Below are 22,851 nucleotides of genomic sequence, written 5' to 3' on the forward strand. Positions count from 1 at the left end.
ATAAGCATTATCTCAATTTGTTACTCAAAAATGCATCTTGCTGTCTTAAAAAATATTCACATACAGTAAATTGACAAATTGTGCCCTATATCTATTGCCTCAGTATCTACACTATATCTATATTAACCCCCTAGGGGGCCTTTTACCCCAGGTGTTGGATAAAAGGTTCTCTCGTCACATTTAAACAAAATAATAATTTTACTCAAAATAACCTTCTGTTGTTATTTCTTTTCACACAAATGATGTTACTCCATCAATATTCATTGAAAATACATGTATTTCTTGAATCTTGACACACTTTGGGACCAGAATAAAAGCTAATTTTCCTTAAGGTGGGCCTTTATCCCAGTTGTACCCATATCTAGGCCAGCTTCCACAGGAAGTAAGCTGCTTCTTATCTATATGACTGAATGGTATTGTCTTTACTGTAATGGTTTCTTAGACTTTATCCCAAGCTGCAGAATATGTTGGATCAATATATAATTGACATATATGATGAGGGTTTTTAAAGAAAGAAAGAAAAAAAAGAAAGGGCATTTTTGGAAACACTGCATGTCATAATGCGTGCCAGGGTTTTGTTTTTCACCATACCTGTTATGATCTTCTGTAGAGAAGATCTACAGAATCTACTAAATCTGTCAAAGCCATTCTTACAAGCAACAAAGGAGATGGCCTTATACCTGATATGTGTAATTTTGTCAATGTTAAAATTCTTTCTCGTATTCCAGATTAATATCAGAGTCAACTACAGTACAAGTAGTGGCACAACCTATCCAACCCAAGACCACAACATTGACTTAAACAATGCTGTGAGTTTTCTGGAATCTGTTTGAAAACAGTATTATTACAATTCCATTAACTGATGCTAGTGGCGCAAAAATTACACACATCAGCTTTTGTTTGTTTAATTTGTGTTGCTAAAATGGAATAAAATCCTCAAGATTTAGAATACTGGGAATTTATTATTGTTCTCGGTATACAAAAAGCAATCTTCCGATACAAGTAGGTGTTCTACTGTTTTGTTTAGTTTTTAAAAAAAGCTACTTTGAAGTTTTCTGTGCTAACTTGATCTAAAAAAAAAAAAGAACTTCAACATAAATTTCTATTTCTGATGTTTCTTGACAAAGGACAAGTATTCTTCCACATCATCTTGGGAGCCCACCACAAAGGGAACCCTCTGGTGCAGTGTCTCCGGTTTAATATCAAGGATGCGTTGAGTGCCAGTTGTGGCTATACCTCCAGCCTGTTCGATCAGGAAGGCGATAGGGTTACACTCGTACAGCAACCTCAGCTAGAGAGAATGAAAGACATGAGTAAAGAGAACTGCAAAATCTAGCAAGTCATGTTTCGCTGATATGCCCATCAATACAAGTTCAGTTTTATCAAATTCATTCAGTACACAAATGTGTTAGCACTTATAGTTTTATCTTGACTTTAAAGTCAATATGCTTTATTTTCTCACATCACTGAGAAACACTGAACATTTTCTTGTTCAGTCACACCTGGTTTATATATATATATTATTTGTGTAGAAAAGGGAAACTGGACTGTGTAAATATGTATTCAATTTAACAGTACAGCACTTCTTGAGTGGCAGCGAGGACTGCAGATAATGCATCTAGGTCACAGCTTTCCAGCTCTGATTATTCTTAGTGTGCATTCGCAGATGAGGTATAGCCTCATGTTATATGTTTATTCACTGCCATTGCTATAAGTGACACAGTTCTAGGTCATGCAAAATGACTGTTTATCTTTTATCAGAATATGACCTGCCTGAACCTGCTGTAAACCATAAAGTAATCTACAGTATACAGCATACAACACTGAAGAAGCTAGTCTGCTGGGAACAATCGTATTACAGATTAACCCTAATAACGTATGCTTCATAGAACACCTTGTTGTAACATGATATGATGAATGACTATTCAGTATCAAAAAATATCCTATCATTTTAATGATTTCATTTAATGATGATTTTCCACATTTTGTCCTAAGAACTTTATAGCACATGAACAAAAGATAATAGTGTCGTGAAATTAATGACTTACCTTTCCTTTTGGACTCTTCTCATTGGCTGGGTACATGAAGATGCCACCATAGGCAATGGTGCGGTGCACATCAGATACCATAGAGCCAACATACCTTGCACCATATGGGGCACTGCCATCCTGTGAGACAATCACATTTGAGTTTAAAACATGTATTCAACAGTATTCTTTTTGAATGACCACTCAAACTTTGTTAATGTATTTCTACTTGCCTTAGATACTGTAGGTACTTAGAATTCTTGTACCACAGTTTGTAAACAAAAAGCAAGTTTCTCACACCATTTGTCCAATGAATTTCCATGACTTTTCCAGTCATTTGTGATTAATTCATTTTACATTAATTAAAGTTGCATTCATTTTTACCCCATTAAAACAAAGGTTTAACTTCTAAAGAAATGAATTGCAATCTTGAACACACACGACACTCTAGTCATATCAGTAACCTTATAAAAGTGTTTTTATTCTACATGGGGCAGGGGTGCTCTCATGGTGGCTGCCATTTTAGAATCACATGACCAGCCAAATACAACTCACTTAATCTCAGTAACCATCTTGTTAAATGACACTTGCACTCATTGATTAAAGTAATCATGGCTGACTGTGAATAGTGAATCCCTACAATGCATCTTAAACTGAATGAGTAAGCATCATTATTAAAATTATGTCCCCTATATTATTTTAATTAATTATTGTAATTTAATTAATTCACATTAAATCAGATTGCTTTCACAAAGAGCAATGTCTAGCTGAATTAAATGTTTTAATTATAAGTATAAATGATAGTCACTTGAATGTTTTTTCCTTTTAAAATGTTTTATGAATTTCCATGACTTCTCCAGGCCTAAAAAAAATCACAGTTTGTAAAATTCCCTGATTTTCCAGATATTGCATGACCATGGGAACCCTGTAAAAGAAAATAAAAAATGCAGTGACAAAAAAATTGATACACTTAAAAAGGATGTCTATGGGAGCAATATTTTGTATGTTGTTTTCTATGGCATTTTTTGTTTGATTTTACAAACGGAGGTCTGAATTATTTTCTGTGATATTCGAAAGCAGTGCACAGATACTGTCCGTAGAGCTTAACTTGTTTTTAACTGGGAATATTCCTTTAATGACATAGTTAACACATTACTGTAAATGAGAGCCAGAAAGCACCATAGTTTTCACAAGCGTTTCAGTACTAAAAAGAAAACAGGAAGTATAACAGGATCCAGGAAACTGAAACTCACATCTGTCATGAAATTAACAGTAAGCTTTGAATGTCTTTTCCATAACAAAAGCCGTAAGCGGTCACATATAGGCTATCCAAAAATGACCAAAGGAGATCAATGTAAATTTGTGATACTATTCTATAGCCAAACCCAGCTCAAGCTATGACAATATGCAAACAAATCAATACTTCATGAGGTCAAATATAGCACATGTCTGAAGACAAACAACAACTACTGACTCAAAAACAACATCAACCAATAAGACATATATAACAGTCAATAATATGGAGTTTACTGTATATGCGCGATTAGCACATTTTCAATTTCAAATGCAGATAACTGAAAGAATTTGATCTTTCACAGTAAAAAGCTTTCTGTCTCAGTCATGTTTATTCTTTCCTTCTTATCAGCATCAGACAGCACAACTTGAACAAAAAAAGAACTCAAATTCCTGGAAAGATCAGGCATGACATAATCGTTCACACAAAAAAAAACAATTAGCTTTTAATAATTAACCATGTGTTTACCATCTGACCCATGAAATATCCATACACGGCTTATTTTAAGTACACATTGTACCCAGTTTCCCTCTAGACTTGTGATTAGTGGTGTAACATGAATGAGCTGTCTACTGAGTCTAAACATCCACATTGTCATGGATCAGACAACAGAGCTGGACTCTTTCTGCAAAGGAAGTCTCTCATCACTTTTCAGTAAATAACTTAACGTCAGCTGATGCAGTGAACTGTCATGCCCGGCTCTGACCTGTCAGCACGCATTATTCAGTATGGGATTAACAGTTTGTTAAACCAAGCGATCTTTGGGCAAGCTGAGCAACTCTGTTCTGTTGCAGCTTGTCAAGACGAGCACGTGAGTCAGACTGCTGGATCACATGATGTTTGTGGTACAAAAATATCGTTACACGGACTCAACGGTTTGATTTGTTTGGGGTTAGGCTATATCTGATCCTGTGGTCGCATTTAGCTCGAAATTTACAATGCCGAGCAAGGATTAAACTTTCCCCCAAAATAAAGCAACTTTATTTAGCACTATTTTATCTGTTATAAATTCATAAAACCCACCTTCGGGTATTTCTTGTTCTTTAAATACTCCTCCACTGCAGGCTCGAAATATTTAGCATTGCCCTCGTTGATGCTGTAAGTCTTCCCCTTTTTCTTGATCTTTACATTTCTTTCTGTCAGAATGAATTCGCCAATTGCCTGAGGAGGAACCACATTAGTCATTTAAATCATGCGTAATATAAAGCATTAATTCTAATATTTAAAACTAACTCGTTAAAACAGACACATTTACCGACATCGGTGAACAGCTCAACTCACAAGCGAGGAAATCCCCAACACTACTCCTAAATTATTTTAAAGGGGTCATGACATGGTTTTTTTTATTGTATTATTATGTTCCCTTAGGTGCAATTATAGTATTAATATATTTTTTTTTAAGAAAAACTTTTAAAATCTAGTGATTTATGACCTTTTCCCACCCTGTTTCTCATCCTCTGATTCAAACAGTCTGTTTTGGGGGCGTTTTCCATTTAAGACTTCAGTGTTAACGCCCACTGTTATGATTGGCTAACGTCAGTGCCTATGTATCAATTATTGACGCCCCAGCCAGAAAAATATGCAAGTAAACTAAGTAAAAACACTGTGATTATTCATAATGAATGAAATTGCGCTTTAAAAAGTAGTTTAAAGTTTAAAATAGATTACTTACAGTTTGCGTCGTCGTTGTTCCCAGAATAGTCGGCACGGACTTATCTTTGAGCAACAGTTTTCTGGCAAAGCCAGCATCATATTGAGATTTGTTCTCAAAACAGTCATCCTTAAAATGTACAGAACAAACGCTTAAGTTAACACTGCCGTGACTGGAACGTCCGCAAAAAATAAACTGCATCCATTTTTCCCTGACGTCTGGATCTTTCGGCAGCTTATTCAGAGGTTTTGTTTGACCACAGCCAGGAACAGCACATCTGTGTGGCATCGTAATTTTCCTGTGCACAAGTAGTCTCTGTCAGAGCTCGCTGTCCATCGACTGAACACTTGTGAGGCGACGGCGATACTGAAATGAGCGTAGCTGTCTTGCGCTTAAATCGTAGTTATCTTGTGCTGGAGGCGGTCATATGCAAACGCTGTTACGTCACTTCTAACCGACACGTCACTTCTAACCATGAATCCAGAACGAGCTGTATTTTGAGCTTGATTAAATAAATGATTCGTTTAGAATGGGGAGGACGTCTTAAAATATTAAACTTGCAGGACGTTTTAATGATACAAAGACCTCTTATATACCAAAAGATCAAGGCAAATTTGGTTTCTCATGTCATGACCCCTTTAATACATTCTTTCTTGATTCTTCTTCTTGAAAACATTGTTAGTGCACTGAAAATGTCTTACAGTATTATTTTTATCAGCTCACATTTTTTTTTTTTTTTTTTTTTTTTTGTCGTCCTGGTTATTGTTGATTAAATAAAAACACCCTTTAACATTTTTGTCATTTCTTAATAGGGCGGTTTTCAAACAGCATCAATAGACCTTTTTCACACTCCGGGTTTTGGAAAGCGGAAGTAGCATAAATGTCTGAGGGGTAAACTTTGACACTGGTGAATGGGAGACCACAGCAAATATTATTTTCACTTACCCATTTGCTCCAAGAGCAAAAGAAAAAACCCACAATTACATGTGAATGACAGAAGAAGAACAAATAGAGAGCGACGGATTTATAGATAACAAAGTCTTCTTCTTCTTCTTCGTTTTTTACTGGCGACTTGCAACCATATGGAGCATTATCGCCACCTACTGTATCTTAGTTACATTTGTTTAAATCCTTATGTTTAGTCCAGTTTGTTGTAGATACGATGACACAATTTTAAGCACCATCTTTCCGGAATTATTTGAGAAAATATTTGCAATATCCATTTGTTTGATTCCTTCATGTTCCAGTCCATTCCTTAGAGCCAGTCTTTGATTTGAGTATTTAGTGCACTCAAACAGCACATGTTCCACAGTTTCTGATTGACTGCATATCTCACACTTTCCCGTTGGATGTTTCCCTATTATGTGCAGAGATGCATTTAACCTTGTGTGACCTAACCTGATTCTGCTAATCATCCCCTGCTCTCTCCTGCTCTTCCCCAGAGTCTTTTCTTCCCCCACCTTCTGCTGTATTTTAAATAAATGTCTTCCTTTACTTCCATTATCCCATAATTTTGCCACTGTATCTTAATTTTGCTTCGTACGTATGATTTAATCTCTGCTTTGCTAATTAGTACTGCCACTTCTACCTGATTTATCTTTAACCCTTCCTTAGCTAAAGAATCTGCCATCTCGTTTCCTTGGATGCCAATATGTGCTGGGATCCATAAAAACTGAACATCTATACCCAGACTATTTACTCGATATAGTGATAACAAACTTTCAAACATAATATCCTCCCTACATTTTGATGACGCACTTTTGAGACTTTCCAATGCTGCTCTTGAATCTGAACAAATTAGTATTCTCAAGGGTTTGACTTCCTCTATCCATTGTAATGCAAACATGATTGCCATCATTTCTGCTGCATATACTGACAAATGATCAGTTATTCTCTTAAACACCTTAATTTTTAGTTCAGGAATGTAAAATGCACAGCTTGATTTTCCATTCTCTGGATTTTTTGACCCATCAGTGAATACTTGAACATAATACCCATATCTCTCACGCAGCACAGTGTTCACACAAGCTTGCATACTAAACATGCTTTTGCTTGAACTAACCTTTTTTAATAGAGAAAAATCAACTCTAGGTTGAGGTAGTAACCATGATGGAACAGCTGGTATTACGGCAGTTGGACTAATTACCCAATTGTTGATTCCTAGCTCCTTAGTTATCTCTATAATTCCCCTACTAAATACCTCCTTTTTAATTTTACTGCTTTCCCAACTTTCGTTTAAACTTCTTTTTGTTGGGTGTGTTTCCTTTTGACTTTGTAAGTTAGCCCAATAATTTGCCCTCAACTGTTTCCTTCTCAGAATTAATGGCATTTCCCCAACCTCCACTTGAAGCGCTGATATTGGAGTTGATTTTACTGCTCCACAACATAATCTCAATGCTTGAGCTTGAATTTTGTCCAGCCTTTTTAAAGATGAACTAGCAGCTGAACCAAAAACAATACATCCGTATTCTAGGACTGATCTAACTAATGCAGTATAAATATTTCTTAACGCCACACAATCTGCTCCCCATACACTGCCTGTTAAACACCTCATAATATTCAATACTTTCTTACACTTATCTTCTATTTTATTAAAATTATTTTTCCACGTAAGCAACATATCAAACCATAACCCCAAGAATTTAAATATTTTCACCCTTTCTAATCTTTGTTTATACAATTTCAGACAAATATCCTCTTTGACTTTCTTTCTTGTGAAAAAGATGGATTGAGATTTCTCAACAGATAACTTAAATCCCCATTTCAAGGACCAGTCTTCCACCACATCAATAGCTTCCTGAACTTTCTTTACAACAAATTCCATATTCCTTCCTCTTTTCCAAATTGCCCCATCATCTGCAAAAAGTGATTTTCCGGAAAGATCTACTCCTGGGCTCAAAGACGCCATTCCCCTCTCTCGACAAACAAAAGCTCACCACTTCAGTCAGTTTTCGCGCGCCTTCTCCACAAAAAACCTTTCTCGCGGATAGGCCTCCGTCTCTCTCCCCCTTCGGATCCTACCAACAACCGCGTGTTCTCCGTGTGCGAAGATGCAAGTCACGCGCCTCACAAGCCCTCCTGGGTTTGACAATCAATCAGAACCTTGCGTTCTTGAGCTTCATCATCTTATCCTTAAGTACTGATTTAAGAGGATATAACTGTCTAGCCAAATTTACTGTCAATCTCTCAGCAGCTGTAATACAAACCACTTGCAGCTGTGGTAATTATTATTTTTTTACTAATTGCAGGGTAATATAACACAAAGCACAATGTTATACATTTACACAAAATTTTACAAATGTATAATATAAAAACATTTGCGTCAACTCGCGCGATTGATATAATTCGACGTCAAATGATTATACGAAAGTTATGATACGTCACCAGCTTGACGACGCCTTCTGACTGGATGGTTATCTTTTTCCACCTTCTGACACTTTGCCCTCCCCACAGTAGAACAACTGTTTGTGTTTTCCTCTTTTAATTAAAAGTAAATGGCTGAATAAATGTACTGGAAATAAGATCATTAGTTATATGTGGCAGTACATTGTCCTGAAAAATATTGTATGATATGAAAGATATTAAAATATTTTTTGTGGGCAAACCGATTTTGCCTGGCTCCCGCATATATGGTTTCAATGTATGCCAAATATAAGAATATAATATATCAAGGTATCCATTCATCTATCCTCCGTAGATTTGAAATGTGTTGTGCTTACTGGATCCAGCATAAAGAAGTTAACTCCAGCTCCTGTGCTGAGGGCCACTAGTGTGGCGCTGCCATAAAGGGCATACCCTGCACACACGATCTGGCTACCAGGCTGCAGGGCGTCCTGGTCAGTTGGATCTCCATCTGAGGCCTGTATCAGGAGAAACAACAGAGTCAGCGCTGGCCCAAGCTAGCTTAATAAACTATTTGATGTTGAGGCATAAAATTGTAAGACTTGTCCATGTTTAATCATATTTGTACAGATACATAATAACACACAGCAAACTTTCGTTTTCATCGTGTGATACTTTGTGGGTTTTAACACACATCGAATTGCTGTTTCATAGCTACATAAAAAGGTCATTTATTTTTTGTCTGTGAATGGTTGTTCCTGTTAAAACAAATAAGCAAAATGCAACTTGAACATGCATGCCTTCATTCAACAAGCTCAATGACACCTCATACTGTACATTGTTACGGCAGTTTTGTACAGTAATATGCTACTACTGTTTCTGATAGCATCAAATACACTTAAAAGTACTAAATATGTTGTGACAAAAATGAAAAGGAAACTGAATAAATAAAATAAAATGTCATATCAAGTCATATTCCATTGCTTAGCCAATATTTGTCATCAGGCAGGGTCAAATGCAGTCAGCTACTGTACCTCTTCGATCTGAATGGGAAAGTAGCACAAGAACACCAAATATCAAACAACTATTTCACACCACGCATGACAGAAATCTATTTGATTAGTAGCCTATTTTGCATTTGCTTATACAGTTCTCATATGCAACAAACATTAGGCTACACCTGCAATTCCAAAATAAAGTGTAAAAGAATCATCTTGGCTAAAACACTGTGGATGCACACTCACCCTTTTGTAGATGGCAAAGATGGTGCCTATGGGGGCTAAACAGTCAATGTTGGAGGAGCCATCCAGAGGATCAAAACAGACTACATATTTCCCCTATGACACACAAACACCAGCTTGAATTGAGTTTACAGCCAAAGTGAACTGGCGACCTCATGTGGTAATTATATAAATGCACTCCAGTAAAGATGCATTAGTGCACAGATCCATTATCCTGTCACAAACTGTTTACATTGCAGTGATCGTTCATTTTGAAACTAAATAAACTTTATAAGGTGATATGTTTTTTTTTATTATTTACCAGACTTGTAAGTTTATTTTAAGTACATAATTTATAAAAACCTTTTCCTCATTTATATGCACATTTTGATGGAAATAATTTCAGACTACACTTTATCCAATGATACCCCCATCTCTCTCTCTCTCTCTCTCTCTCTCTCTCTCTCTCTCAATTTTCAAATTTAAAGTACTTTATTGGCATGATTGTGTTTACATGCAGTATTGCCAAAGCATTAATACACAAAACAGATAATGATACATTTGTCTTGTAATAATAATCTATCTCGCGCTCTCTCTCTTTCTCTCTCTCTGTCCTAATAAGTCTATTTGAACTGAAACTGAAAACTGAACCCAGTCCAAAATGATCAGGTATTAAAGACTTTTGAATTTATATTTTAAATATCAGAAATGTCAGTTATTTGGCTTTCAATAAATAAAATCACAACTGAAAAATTAAATACAAATGACCATTCATTTTATTCAAAAGTCATCTTTTAGACATGACCACAGTATGTACCTTTTTATTGTAAAAGATGTGGCACACCCCTCCATTAATATCTGCCTGGCAGACCAGCTGTGAAGTTTCATTACAACATTAAAATACCCACCTTTATAAGTAAAATAGAAGCAATTTCACTAGTGGTCTCAGACTTTTGGGCCCCACTTTATACTCTATCCCTTCTCTATTTGGTTCACTTTGGGCATTTCTAAGTGCTCATTAATGAGCATGTCTTGCGATGCCAATCCAGTGATCATACCCTTTTCTCAGCAGGGGTGATGATGGCATCCTTGTTCTCTTCAGAGACCAGCACAGAGGTGCCATAAGAGGCCTGCAGCATGTTGATGATCAGATCATTGGAAAGCACATCCAGCTTCTTTTGATCATCACCTGTGACATTCACTTGACCAGCAAGGCCTTGACTGAGGATCGTAAAGCCAGAACATACTAATATTCTAAAACCATATTCCTCTTTATTTTATTAGAGACAACACACATTAATGTATATGAATAATACACATACATAATAAAACAGAAATAACTACACTTTAATAAATTAAAAATTATTATGCTGAAGAAATAAACAGCCTTAAATGTAATGTACATTAGTGTGGTATATCTTTACAAAGAAAACTATATTACCTTTGTAAATCCAGCTAAAACATTCATGTCCTGGGTGATACTCAAAGAGTTCATTGTATTAACTGTAACTGTGTCTAAAACTGTAAGTATATCACATTTATCACTTTATCCATTGGTTAAGTTTAAAAAACACTTTCTGTCACAACAAATATGTTCACAACAGATCTAAAGCACATTATCGCTTCATCATTAAAACTACAAACCACTGCTACTATTGTCATAATGCAGAATTATAAAATGAAACTCACAGGTGAACAAGTCCAGCTTTCCTGACGGCAGATGAAATAGCTTTGACTGCTGTTAACATGGAGTTAATGAGCTGCGTAAGTTCTCCTGTTGACCCTTTTGCCTTCCGCCCGGTCTCCATGACAAAGCGTGTGAGAGTCCATACGTCCACATCAAAGACAGACTGATCTGACATCCTTACAGTATCCCAGTGTGTGAGCAGTAGGAAAGGCAGATACTAAATGACTGCAGAGCCACTAGGTAGAATGTTTTGCGTACACAGAGTGTGGATGGAAGCCAAGGTTATATCTGTGAAGGAGTTCAAGTTACAGTAGTGTATAGTCTGAATTCTAGTAGAGCCAGAGCTCAACAGACCCAACTTATAAAGCACACTCATGACATTCAACTAATTATTTATGTCCACTGTTGGCCAAACATATGCTGAGGGGTTATGAGGTCATAGGTCATGAAGCAGAGTGGTCATGGAGAAAACAGATTTTATGAGGATATGTCCCAATCAATTTTGGATGTCTATTAAATAGATCGAATAAATAATTTTGTGTATTTATTTGGATTTAAATAGAGTGTTCATAATGTGTTCGCAACAAGTCAAATCAAACCTACATACTTTACTAAACACATCAAAAACATTTGAAGAAAATGCATACACAGTATGTTGTTCATGCATTATATTTGATTTACCGTTTTGGAAAGTGCAATTAACATGCTTTCTTAGACCTTTATTTAATTTTGAATCCTCCAGAAGCACTTAAGCTCAAATATATTTAAGTATGTGTGTAGACATCATTCACGTCATTAAAAAAATGTTGGCAGTTTGGCATACCTATTTCCAAACAAGCCCATAATCTATTACCTCCTGCATTCTCATTGCCTTAAAGGAATGTTCCGGGTTTAATGCAATTTAAGCTCAATCGACAGCATTTGTGGCATGATATTGATTACTACAAAAATTAATTTCAACTCGTCCCTCCTATTCTGTAAAAAAATCTTGGTTCCAGTGAAGCACTTACAATGGAAGTGAATGGGGACAATATTTGAACGTAAAAATACTGTTTCAAAAGTATAGCCACAAGACATAAACAATATGCATGTAAACATTATTTTAGTGTGATTACTAACCTTTTCTGTGTAAAGTTATAAACAATTTTACAACCATGTTACCATGGCGATGTAATGTAAAAAAAACCTAAAACGAACCTAAAAATTTACAATTTAAACACATTTACAGCTCAAATAATACATAAGTGCTTTTAGCTACACATTTATGTTTAAACCCTCCAAAAACTTTCCCCATTCACTTCCATTGCAGTGCCACTGTAACCTTGATTTTGGCTTTCTTTAAAGAAAAGGAGGGATAAGTTGAAATTAATTTTTGTTGTAATCAACATTATGCCACATTCGTCTGTCAACTGAGATTGTATTGAGCCCGGAACATTCCTTTAAATTCACATGGCTTTTTTTTTGCTACAAAACCCAAAATCACAAACTCATTACCAGAACCTACCAAGCACAGTAGTATTTGCAATACTTTTACACTTCTTTCCACTTTTAAATGATGGTGTGTTTTGCATTAATATACTTCTTAATAGGTTGCTCCTCCTTTCTGTTCTCAGATTTGTTTTTACATATTGTAACAATAGCTTAACGACAAAATAAAACAGCATTTTATGAGAATATAGTGTATAAACAGATCTGCAAGCATGTATTTTTGACCAAGAGCAACACACCAAAATGTGTCTCAAATGTCAGCTGGGCTCTATGTGTCTCTTGACCTTTACAGAGAAGGTCATCTGCTCTTCATAAGGTTGCCTTGACTTGTATTTTCTGTACTAATATCCATGTTTAAAGAAAACAAGCAGAACAAGTGTAGTAAAGGAAAACAGCATGTTTCATTCATAAATTATACTAATGCATTCTGAGAGGGCTTACTGAAATGACTATTATGTCTTGTGTCAGCCATATATTCGAAAAATGACAGTGTAAACGCAAACCAAGACTTCATCTGCTTACATGAGCTTGACCATTGCAATTCCTACTCCAAAACATCTACATACTTCAAATTTTGTAAGCACTCCCCACCCAACACAAGCATGGCTCACAACGTCTATTGTTTGGTTAACTTTATTCACAGCTTCCATCTATAAGGTGAAAAAAGCCATTAAAAAGTCATTATTTGGTATGCACAGATGGGAAGAATGATCAGTTCAAATTCAAATCATGTCCATTACTGTCAATAAGATGTTTGTCTTTTTGATCGGCAACAATTTTAGCTGCCACATACACAGGGATTGTCTGGACTGATGCAGAAAATACTGTTTTGTTATAAAATACAACCTTTAAAAATTATACAAAATCCAATTTCAACACTGGTGTCCCAACACAGATTAATCCCAGCTTTACAGTATATAAGAATCACTTGCTACAACATTATTTAATTCAATTATCTTCAAGTTGAGGTATTGAGTGAATAGAAACATTTGGTTTTAGGGGGAGGCATTTGATTTCCATGATAGAGTTATTTTGAGAATAATAATATATATTTTGTTATATCTTATTCTGGATTGTCAAGTATTTTATCTCTTCTTTATTTTTATTTTAAGGAGTCTTAGTAAACATTCAGGCTGTTGGTCCTCATTTCTGATGTTTCTGAAAAATGCCAATGTACTCCTGGACATCTTCGAGGGAGCCCATCACCACAGGTGCCCGCTGGTGGATGCTCTCTGGCTGGATGTCCAGGATGTTCATGGTGCCTGTGGTGGCCATTCCTCCAGCCTGCTCCATGATGAAGGCCATAGGGTTGCACTCATAGAGCAGTCGGAGCTGAAAAGGGTGGAACAGAGTTCAAGTCTCTGACTAGTCATTTGTCTTAAAGAAACAAACAGTAATTCTCCTCCCTACATTATCCATGTTATTGAGTCATGCAAATGTAGTAAGGGCATTCTGCACAACTGAAAGCTGTAACTCCCTCTACAGGCAGACAATGCCTTTTTGTGGACATGACAATCATAATGTGTGCTGATACAGTAAGTTTATCAGTGTAAAGCAATGCATACACACAGATAAGCATAGCATTAAAAGATTTTTCATTAAGGTATTTGAAATAAATTTACATAATGGTAATGTGAAATAATCGCATGCTACAAGTATCTGTAATGTAATTGATCCTTTTTCAGTTTTCAGTATAAGGGAGAGTAAAGAATGCATGACACACCTCTCAGGTGATGTGATACCAACCAAAAGAACTAGAACAAAGGTTATGTTTTCTTTCATTCACTCTTATTTATTTCAAAAGTATAAAATTGTCATCAAAATGTTTGAGGAACAATTTCACATAAATAAAATAAAATTATTATCACATACATTCATCTATAGCAGGGCTCCAGACTGTGACTAAAATGGTAACATTTTAAAATCTAGTCGCCATAGTTGACAATTGGGTTGTGTGCGTTCATATGCGGTTTCATCAGATATCATCTTATGATTTATTGAATACATCTTTAGAGAGCATACCAGTGTGTATTGAGCCTCTTTTCACCCGTTCTGTTGTGATGAGCTTGCTGCACTGTACGCAACATCAAAACCAGCACGAGAGAGTTGTGAACAAATTACTCTTTTTCATTAATCACCCGAATTTGAACTTTTGGTGCTCAGGTTATCAGTTCGAATCAGATTCACTTTCTCAGTGAATCATCCATCAATGCACCGCAATAAGCATACTATACTTTATGTAAATATCTGTAATGAAGATTCTGAAGGCCAGTAGCAAATAAAAAAAATCTTGTATCTCTTATATTTGTATAAATTATGAAAGAAGTGTAAACATTTATGAGACAAAATGGAATGCAAACTTATCTTCTCAACTATATAACTTATACTGTTTATTAAACCTTTGACAAATGGGTTATCAGCTGACTTCCCTTTCTTCTGCTTTCTATTTTCTTTCTGAACAGCTGATCTAAATCGAGAAAATCTGTGATTTGGCTCTTTAATTTTTCAGTTTAGTAGCCAATGGCTCCTAAGTCATTTTTTTAGTCTGGAGCCCTGAATAGTCTGTTTTTGTAGATTGCAAAGTCCCAGATTTTACCCCTATTTAAAATAGCCAAATATTCCATGAAGTGACTATTCCATTTATATTCCCATTAATTTGCAATAGTTCAAATCCTGATCAATGGCTGGGGACAAGTAATATAAGGAATGCATTGTCAAGCTAAATGTGTTTCAAAATGCCAAGAAAACTCTGAATAAAATCTGAACAAGGTGTAAACTTGTCTATACTATTACAACTAATAACTCATGAAGCATAATTAGATATTGCTTATTCAAGCAGTCCATGTCAACACAGTGATTATATGAATATAATGTTTTTTTTTAATTAAGTACCTTTCCTTTCGGGCTCTTCACATTTGCTGGGTAAAGGAAGATTCCTCCATAAACGAGAGTTCGATGCACATCTGCAACCATAGAGCCTACATACCGGGCTCCATAGGGCGCACTGCCATCCTAAACACATTTTCAATAGTTACCCTAAATATCTGTTGTTTAATTTTTGTTTTGTAAATCTGATTCAAATGGCTGAATTTTTAAATGTGTCAGATTGTAATTTATAGGAATAATTCACCCAAAAATGAAAATTCTCTCATCATTGACTCATCATTACATCCCATATGTGTATGACTTTCTTTCTTCTGCAGAACACAAATGAAGATTATCAGAAGAATATTTCAGCTCTGTAGTTCCTCACAATGCAAGTGAATGGGTACCAATATTATGAAGCTCCAAAAATCACAAAGGCAGCAATGGTTAAATCCATATTTTCTGAAGTTATATGATAATTGTGTGTGAGAAACAAATAAATATTTAGGCCCATTTGATTATAAATGATCATCTACCCAGTAGGTGGCATTTTACAAGGAGAATGTGAAAGTGAAAGTGGAGATCGATTTGATGTACATAATAGGTACAATACTATAATTGTTTTATTTGGTTTGCCAGAGATATGGAAATACCGTTTTTCCTGGAGAAGTTTAAGGTTCATTAAAGTAAGTAACCTAACACTAAACCTATGTTATTGTTGTTTCAAGAGGATTTTAGATTTATTGTGAGTTTTTCTTTTTATGTTTCAAAAGTGGCCTTTTCTTTGCAATTCTTCCCATAAGGCCTGCACACCCGAGTATTCTCTTTACTGTTGTACATGAAACTGGTGTTGAGTGGGTAAAATTCAATGAAGATGGTTCCTATTTCTCACACTAGAGGCTCTGATGTACTTATCCTCTTGTTTATTTGTACATCTGGCCTTCCACATCTCTTTCTGTCATTGTTAGAGCCAGTTGTCCTTTGTCTTTGAAGACTAGTGTTTTTTTTTTTGTTGGCAATTTCAAGCATTGTGTAGCCTTCATTCCTCAAAACAATGATTGACTGACGAGTTTCTAGAGAAAGCCATTTCTTTTTTGGCATTTTTGACCTAATATTGACCTTATGACATACCAGTATATTACATATTGTGGCAACTCAAACACAAACACAAAGACAATGTTAAGCTTCATTTAACAAACCAAATAGCTTTCAACTGTGTTTGATATAATGACAAGTGATTTTATAGTACCAAATTAGTAATATAGCATGTTTACTCAAGGATAAGGTGTTGGAGTGATGGCTGCTGGAAATGGGGCCTGTCTAGATTTGATCAAAAAATGACTTTTTTCAAATAGTGATGGTGCTGTTTTTTTCTTCAGTAATATCCTGACTATACTTTGTGATCACTTGAATACCACATTGGTTAATTAAAGTACCAATTTCCTTCCACAACAGAAAAATCTGTAAATTTGTCCAAACTTTTGGCTGCCAGTGTACATACTTGAATGAGATGTTTGTTCTTTCTATACATTTGACTGTATTCTAAGCACTTGCATGCAATCATCTAGGTGTCTGAATCATGTTTATTTGTTCTTTAAATATTTAATACGATGGCCTTTTGTTGTTATTATATGTGTGCTTTGTTTTCTCAGAGGTTCTTGATTGACTGAATTCTTTATTGTCAGTGTGTTGCTTGGAATTATAAAATAAAAACAAATATCCAAGAGTTAATGTGTATTCCTTTACTCTATCTATCAATGTCATGATTTTTTCAGATAATAATTTGTAAAACTGCATGCATATGAAAAACATAATGAATGTTTTTATCTGATTGAAGTCGAAGTCTGTCCCAAATGCACACAATTATAACTCATCCATCCTCATGGACTTGCTGACTAGCGCCCCATCTGTCAGCACTCACTTACGTCACCAAATTCTGGAATCTGAGGAGGATCGCAAGGGCTTAAGGTGCCATTTGGGACAGGGCTAATTTTGATTTTTTTTTCATCCACACTTATCATATCACTTCTAAAGACATGGATTTAACAACTGGAGTGTTATGGATTTCTTTTATGTGATTTTTGGAGCTGCAAAATTTGGTCATCATTAACTTCCATTGTGAGGACCAACAGAGCTGAAATAATCTTTGTGTTCTGCAGAAGAAAGAAAGTCATACACATCTGGGATGGCATGAGTGTGAGTAAATGATGAGAGAATTTTCATTTTTGGGTGAACTATTCCTTTAAGCTTCTATTATGATTTGAAAGGAAAGATATTTGATTAAATGCATACTGAACCTCTGGGAACTTTTTCTTCTGCAGGTATTCTGTGATGGCAGGATCAAAATAAGGGGCATAACCTTCATTCAGACTGTAGATCTTTCCTTTTTTCTTTATCTTTACATCTCTGTCCACCAAAATGAACTCCCCAATGGCCTGACATTTAAAGTAGAAGGTGAAAGGTAATATTCTTTACTTAAAGATATATTCTGGGTTAATTCCAACTAAATGTCTATGGACAATATATTTGGCATGCTGTTGATTAACCTAGAAAATATAGGTTATTTAGGTTACAGTAAATATATTCAGTCAATATATGGCTAGCATTGAGTAGACTTCATAAACTGTAATGATTCCTCCTCATTCATTTATTGCCAAATTACCAGATCACATATTTTGCCAAGTCACACGGAGTAAAACTGACTCACTGGATCTAACATGAAGCAGTTAACTCCTTGTCCAGTGGAAAGAACAATCATGGTTGCACTCCCATAAAGTGCGTATCCAGCAGCCACAATGTTTCTACCAGGTTGCAGCGCATCCTTTTCAGATGGCTCACTGTCTGTGCACTGTGAACAGAGCATTTATTAATGCATGTCCATCTAATATTGTAGAATCCAATGCAGTAGATTGTCATTCAATACATTCTGTCATACCTTTCTGTAGATGGCAAATATGGTCCCAATCGAAGCAAGGCAATCAATGTTGGATGAACCGTCAAGAGGGTCAAAGCAAACCACGTATTTACCCTTGCACACATACAGGAAACTTTGATTAATTAAGTTTGACTTCAAAGGGAGAACAGCAAAATAAGCAGCACCCCCCCCCCCCAAAAAAAGGAATAATTCCAATTCCAAGTAAAAATGAGTGGTGAAAAGTCATGATAATGTTGCTCTATTAAATGAGGAATATCTGACCCATTTGACTCCACTCCACCCAACTCCTTATTCTGTCTTTTCTAATCTCTAAACCACACTACTGCAACACAGTTCTCTCTGGTCAAGCTTTAGCACACATACAAATAAATAAATAAATAAATTTCCATGGCTTTTGTCAGATTTTTATACCACGATACACCTTTGTACAGGTCTTTCAGCTTCCTTCCCTTTCACTGCCAGGAGATTTAAGATGCTGTTTCTGACCAACAATGTACTGTAGCGAAATACCTAAAATGTGCTATGTAAAAGCTGTAATCTAACCATACATCCCTTTCTAGTTGCTGCAGACTAGATTTCAACTTTCAGCCCAGAAAAGATGAGCACGTCAGCAATCAGAAGCCTCTACATATTTGTTCCCAAATATTGGAAACTTTATTAATCATTAAACTGTGTAAGAAAAGACACTAGTCTACAGAATCCAACCTAACACTTCCCATCCCCTATTACAAGTGGAAGCCCTTAAGCTGCGTACACACTGCCAGCGACTTTATCGCTGCAGGTCGCCAGTGGCTGGCGGTGAAGTCGCTAGTGGGTGTTCCCACTACTGGTTGCCTAGTAACGTTTATAAATGACATTAACGGATGTCATTCCATTGCTGTTGACAGCGAATCTCTTTTCTTGCCACTAAAAACAAACATTTTGTAGGGAAAAGACTAAATATAAATGGAATCAGTACATAAAATGCTTTATATCAAAGATGAATGAGAAACAAGGCGTGCTGTTTGCCAGAGCGGCTGTTTATCTGCGGCGAAAATGCAAATGTCGGTCTGTCTGGGTCCATAAAATCCCCGCGATCTCAGATACACCTTTCCACGCAAAAATGTCCTTGTACGTGGGAAGAGACATATCATAGAGCACTGGAACATTTCTAACAGCAAGAATTAGCCTCATCCATCTTTCCGTTACTGCAGGAGCTGAGAGAAAGAGAGAAGGATCACGTGAGCTCTCCCGTCGTCTCTCCTATTGGCTGTCGCTTCCGTTAGTCGCTCCAAAGTTGAACTTTTCTCAACTTTGTCGCGTCGCTGGACACGCCCACATCTAGCGCCAACGGTCGCGACAGCTCGTATCGCCGGAAGTCGCTGTGCTCGCATTGAAAATGAATGGTATTGAGTCGCTGTCGCGCGCGATGTCGCTGGCAGTGTGTACGTACCTTTACTTACTCTTCTATCAGGCTCCACAATGATTGCGCTGTCATGTTCCTCTGTGACCATTACGCATGAAGTGAAAGAGGATTTGATCATGTTTATGACAAGGTCATTGGAAAGGATGTCCAGCTTCTTAACCTGGTCACCAGTCACATTTGTACTTCCAGCAATGCCATACCTGCCCAAGAAGAAAAAAATGTCACTGACCATGATGGCAATGAAATTTTCTTTAAAAACAAAAGATACAAAATTATGAATACTACTATATTTTATAGTATTGTATATTATAATTGGGCTCGATTATAAACCACTCTTTGAAATATCTTTCATTTTTCAGTTCTGCAGCTATTGCCTTGCACAGGCATTTCAACACCAGTATGTCAACATTTGGTTTCAAAATTGAGTAGGGTGGGGGGAAAAAGAATATACCGGAAAGATCTAACTCACATGAACGATTCTGCAAGAAAAGCTTATTTTCATCTAAATGTGTTGACTTTCTAAGCTGTAAGAAGTTTTTTATTAGTAGTAGTAGGAGTTTCTGTATTAAAACCCAGAAACATTAGTGCACCAACCCAAACTTACTGGAGTGGAGATCAATTATGTCTTAGGTTTGCATAAGTAATACTCACAGGTGTGCGATTCCTGCTTTCCTGACAGCACTCGAGATGGCTTTTATTGCCGTGCACATCGCATTCAGAAGAGTTGTCAGTTCGCCCGTGCCTTTGGCTTTTCTGCCCTCTTCTAGCAGAAATCTCGTCAAAGTCACTACATTAGTATCGAAAGAACCACGGTCTGACATAACTGCAGCTGTAAAGACTTTCTTTTGATGTAAAAATCGCTCTGTTATTAAGTTCAGTTCACGTAGCTCATCTAGCGGAAATCAAAATATGAACGCGGAAATTGTGCGCGAAAAGAGAGTATAGAGAGCTAAACTAGTGAAAACTGCACAGCTAGAGGCACATAGGTGTGACTGACTGAGCAATGCTTGCGTGAGTGAAAGTTTCAACAACAATGTCGCATTGTGTGGACACAGGGGTGTGGATAAAAGGTCCCCTCATGCCTGACCTCAGTCCCGATCTCTGCCGTGTCATCATGAACATGATGTTTGACTCGTGAGAGAGCTGGGATTAGATTTAATTCATCCCACAAGGGGGGAAACATTAAACAAATTACACCTAAGTGGTTAATATAATCCAGGCTGGTGTGTGGGAAACAAGAAACTGGACTGACCGGACCGAGGTAGGGATGGGAATAATAAACAGGATCAACGAGAATTCAACAGAGGGGTATTGCACAAAAGCAAGATAAGGGATTAAGCTGGGATTTTCCAGTTATCCTGGCTGAATTTAGCCCTGACTCGGTTGCATGAAGGGAGGCTAAATTAATCTACATTAAGTTACTATGGAGATTTACACTTTGCAGCTAGCCTGCTCCGGAGCAGGCTAACAACCAGGCTAAGATTAATCCAAGTGATTTATCGGCTAGTTCCACCCTAAATCCTACGAGATATTAATGTGTTTGTCACTTCATGGTCCTGCATTAAAATACTAGATATACTGTCATTCATCTAAGTATGCGTACTGTTATTTTAGTTATTATTGAAAACTGCTGTTCATTTCACTGTCAGAGGTTTGATGAATATATATATTATTCGAGATTTAAAGCGTTTATTGTCATACACCCAGTGAGGAAAGCAGATTTTCCTGAGCAATTATTACTTTGCTGTCCACAATGAATGCCAACACAGTGCAAAAGAACTATAATATGAGAAACAGAATATAGACTATGTATATCTATATATGCAAGTATAGAGTAGAAATGTACTGTTGAATGAGAAAAAATATCAATATATTACATTTTATTGCAGTTGATGAGATAATAAGAAATGGCTCATGAAGTTGCAAATGTGGTTTCAATTAAGTCCGTAACAAGGTCAATATGTAGTATATATAGACTAAAGATCTGTGCGTTTCCTATTCACAATGGCTTGCCCTTTGTTGGATGTAGTTGATGAGGAAGTTTTAATACTCAGGTGAGCATTCAGGCATGAAAGAGTCTTCCGAGATAGGGCAGACCCAATGGCCTTTTCAGACGAATATCTGACTGAGAGGTACAGATTCTCAGGTGATGGCATCAAATATTTGTGTAGGCTGCTGGGTCCAAACATACAGCACAGGACAGCACGGAGCCAGGCTCTCACTGTCCCACAGATGGTCTGCGTAGCACTGCGATTCTTTGCAAGTGGCATGTTTCTGTATTCTGTCGGTGATGCAGAAAACCTCAATAAAGCCACTATTTGCCGCACAATAAGAAATGCAAGTCTGGCATTGAAATCTCTTGAGCACATATTTATCACCTTCCCTGGTCACAGAAGATTCATCCATATCAAGGAGGAGTTCTACAAGATTGCAGGTAACACAAATAATAACAGATTACTACAAAATGTTACATTAGCACAGTCACAGTATGACACTCATTATTTTGTGTTACAGCTTTTCCTAATGTAATTGGTACAGTGGATTGCACCCATATTCGTATCCAACGCCCCTCAGGGGCACATGAGGGAGATTATGTTAACAGGAAATCCTTCCACAGTGTCAATGTTCAGGTAAGAATGAGTTACGGTTACTGTCAGCTACATAATTATTCTGTGCATTAAATTACCTTAATAGGCTATATATTTTTACAGATGATCTGTGATGCTGACTGCCTTATCACACATTTAGAGGCAAAGTGGCCTTGCTCAGTCCATGACTCCAGAATCATTCGGGCCAGTAGAATTTACCAGAGACTCTCTCTAGGTAAGCCACCCCATTTTTTTTTTAAGCACCTTGAACATCAAGAGTACAGAACTTGTAAGAATTATGTTTTGTATTCGCAGGAGAGTTCTCTGGTGTGCTGCTGGGGGACAAAGG

The 22,851-nt window shown here is 36.6% G+C and overlaps 2 protein-coding genes and 1 long non-coding RNA gene across 4 annotated transcripts; 1 reads left to right on the top strand and 2 right to left on the bottom strand.

The window, feature by feature from the left end:
• Positions 1-901: 901 nt before the first annotated feature.
• On the bottom strand, positions 902-11,445 carry LOC127634443 (fructose-1,6-bisphosphatase isozyme 2-like). Of its 2 annotated transcripts, XM_052114016.1 has the most exons (7): positions 11,224-11,445; positions 10,593-10,755; positions 9,559-9,651; positions 8,692-8,832; positions 4,345-4,482; positions 2,049-2,168; positions 905-1,291 (listed from the first exon to the last, which is right to left on the bottom strand). In XM_052114016.1, the coding sequence occupies exons 1-7, from the start codon at positions 11,394-11,396 to the stop codon at positions 1,103-1,105; spliced, it is 1,017 nt and encodes a 338-aa protein (XP_051969976.1). In that variant the 5' UTR covers positions 11,397-11,445; the 3' UTR covers positions 905-1,102. The 2 variants fall into 2 exon arrangements, with proteins under 2 accessions (XP_051969985.1, XP_051969976.1); XM_052114025.1 differs by lacking the exon at positions 4,345-4,482 and having other exon boundaries at positions 902-1,291.
• Positions 11,446-13,297: 1,852 nt separating this feature from the next.
• LOC127643247 (fructose-1,6-bisphosphatase 1-like) lies at positions 13,298-20,928 on the bottom strand. The gene is made up of 7 exons (XM_052125909.1): positions 20,566-20,928; positions 19,952-20,114; positions 18,510-18,602; positions 18,282-18,422; positions 17,872-18,009; positions 15,602-15,721; positions 13,298-14,041 (listed from the first exon to the last, which is right to left on the bottom strand). The coding sequence occupies exons 1-7, from the start codon at positions 20,733-20,735 to the stop codon at positions 13,853-13,855; spliced, it is 1,014 nt and encodes a 337-aa protein (XP_051981869.1). The 5' UTR covers positions 20,736-20,928; the 3' UTR covers positions 13,298-13,852.
• A 1,331-nt stretch (positions 20,929-22,259) lies between these two features.
• Positions 22,260-22,650, top strand: LOC127642882 (uncharacterized). The gene is made up of 3 exons (XR_007970434.1): positions 22,260-22,348; positions 22,429-22,544; positions 22,626-22,650. It is a non-coding gene; the product is annotated as an uncharacterized LOC127642882 (long non-coding RNA).
• Positions 22,651-22,851: the final 201 nt, after the last annotated feature.

This window comes from Xyrauchen texanus, chromosome 4 (genome assembly GCF_025860055.1).
Source record: "Xyrauchen texanus isolate HMW12.3.18 chromosome 4, RBS_HiC_50CHRs, whole genome shotgun sequence".
Taxonomy (NCBI): domain Eukaryota; kingdom Metazoa; phylum Chordata; class Actinopteri; order Cypriniformes; family Catostomidae; genus Xyrauchen; species Xyrauchen texanus.